A 2,617-nucleotide genomic window follows, 5' to 3' on the forward strand; every position below is an offset into this window, starting at 1 on the left:
TAACATTCGAACTTTCTATATCAAAATTAATAGTTTCGTTACATACTAAACTAAAAGAATATTCGTGCTTTCTACATCAAAATGAATAGTTTCGTTACATACTAAACTAAAAGAACATTCGTACTTTCTACATTAAAATTAATAGTTTCGTTACATACTAAACTAAAATAACATTCGAACTTTCTATATCAAAATTAATAGTTTCGTTACATACTAAACTAATAGAATATTCGGGCTTTCTATATCAAAATTAATAGTTTCGTTACATACTAAACTAAAAGAACATTCGTACTTTCTATATTAACATTAAGAGTTTCGTTACATACTAAACTAAAAGAACATTCGTACTTTCTATCCTCTATCGTTTTGTAAGGATCCCCAGGTGGGACAGCGGTAAGTTTACGGATTTACAACGCTAATATCGGGGTTCGATTCCATATGTTTGACACATCAGATAACTCAGTGAGGCTTTGGTGTAAAACAAACAAGCATGGTTAGTCGATGTACTGTCGCCAGCTGCTTTCTTACACCGAGTATCTATAACTAAAACTTAAGAAAAAATGTTGTGTGAATTTATTCATTCTCAGGACTCGTGAAAAATAACAATATTTCAAAGTTATGACTGCACCATAACCCTAGAGTATTGTACTTCTGTACAATACGTAAATATAAATAAGTATTTAACTTAACTCTGTTCTATTTTAATGCCATCTTACGCATTCTTAATCATGAGAAAAAAACACGAACATCTGAACATGAAAATGTGTAATGATAACATAAAATGTAAGAACAACGAGAAACCTGTTGGTCCATGTAGTCTATTAAACTAAACTTGTAGAAACTCAAGGCTAAACTTGTAGAAACTCAAGGCATCATTCAAACCGTCCCGTAAGTTTATTACTTCCACTGATAACCCATTCCAAAGGCCAACAGAAAAATACAGCTGTATTACCTGAAGATGCCCCCTTACCCTGCAAACATGTATCCTGGTCCCACCATTCGCACCATTAAGTACAGTTCCTTTAACAATCGTGTACTCCTCCATCACGTGTAAACCGTGCAGTGAATAAGAAACTGTATCTTTAAACACATGTTTTAAGAAAAGAGCTAGTAATACGTTCTTGTGGGAACTACGTTATTACCATTTAACTTTCAATAATTCTAGAATTTTAGCATGTATTTGTAAGAACAACTTGACCTGATTTCTGATTTATATTTCAACAGCCTAACGAAGGGTCCGTTGGTACAATCAGAAGTACGTTTAGTAGACCAGAAGGGGACCTCTGGAACGGTAAGATGTCAGAAAGGAGAGTAGAATATCTCTTGTAACCTGTTAATGATATTCCTCTAGATATAGAACGGTAAGATGCCAGCAAGGAGAGTAGAATATCTCCTGTAACCTGTTAATGATATTCCTCTAGATATAGAACGGTAAGATACCAGCAAGGAGAGTAGAATATCTCCTGTAACCTGTTAATGATATTCCTCTAGATATAGAACGGTAATATGTCAGTAACGAGAGTAGAATATCTCTTGTAACCTGTTAATGATATTCCTCTAGATATAGAACGGTAAGATGTCAGTAAGGAGAGTAGATAATCTCCTGTAACCTGTTAATGATATTCCTCTAGATCTTACCGTTCTATATCTAGAGGAATATCATTAACAGGTTACAGGAGATATTCTACTCTCCTTGCTATCATCTTACCGTTCTATATCTAGAGAAATATCATTAACAGGTTACAGGAGATTTTCTACTCTCCTTACTGACATCTTACCGTTCTATATCTAAAGGAATATCATTAACAGGTTAGAGGAGATATTCTACTCTCCTTGCTGACATCTTACCGTTCTATATCTAGAGGAATATCATTAACAGGTTACAAGAGATATTCTACTCTCCTTACTGACATCTTACCGTTCTATATGTCAGTAAGGATAGTAGAATATCTTTTGTAACCTGTTAATGATATTCCTCTAGATATAGAACGGTAAGATGTCAGTAAGGAGAGTAGATAATCTCCTGTAACCTGTTAATGACATTCCACTAGATATAGAACGGTAAGATGCCAGCAAGGAGAGTAGAATATCTCCTGTAACCTGTTAATGATATTCCTCTAGATATAGAACGGTAAGATGCCAGTAAGGAGAGTAGAATATCTCTTGTAACCTGTTAATGATATTCCTATAGATATAGAACGGTAAGATGCCAGCAAGGAGAGTAGAATATCTCCTGTAACCTGTTAATGATATTCCTCTAGATATAGAACGGTAAGATGTCAGTAAGGAGAGTAGATAATCTCCTGTAACCTGTTAATTACATTCCACTAGATATAGAACGTAAGATGTCAATAAGGATAGTAGAATATCTCCTGTAACCTGTTAATGATATTCCTCTAGATATAGAACGGTAATGTGTCAGTAAGGATAGTAGAATATCTCCTGTAACCTGTTAATGATATTCCTCTAGATATAGAACGGTAAGATGTCAGTAAGGAGAGTAGATAATCTCCTGTAACCTGTTAATGATATTCCTCTAGATATAGAACGGTAAGATGTCAGTAAGGAGAGTAGAATATCTCTTGTAACCTGTTAATGATATTCCTCTAGATATAGA

General features: G+C 34.3%; 1 protein-coding gene across 1 annotated transcript in view; it reads left to right on the forward strand.

Moving 5' to 3' along the window:
- The window catches only part of LOC111089690 (Down syndrome cell adhesion molecule homolog), a 34,617-nt gene that overhangs the window by 29,838 nt on the left and 2,162 nt on the right, over positions 1-2,617 (forward strand). The window contains exon 11 of the mRNA XM_022402623.1: positions 1,225-1,291. Within this exon, the coding sequence (XP_022258331.1) occupies positions 1,225-1,291 (67 nt within the window). The remainder of the gene's footprint in view (positions 1-1,224; positions 1,292-2,617) is intronic.

Source organism: Limulus polyphemus, unplaced genomic scaffold, assembly GCF_000517525.1.
Source record: "Limulus polyphemus unplaced genomic scaffold, Limulus_polyphemus-2.1.2 Scaffold7048, whole genome shotgun sequence".
NCBI classification, from domain to species: Eukaryota; Metazoa; Arthropoda; class Merostomata; order Xiphosura; family Limulidae; genus Limulus; species Limulus polyphemus.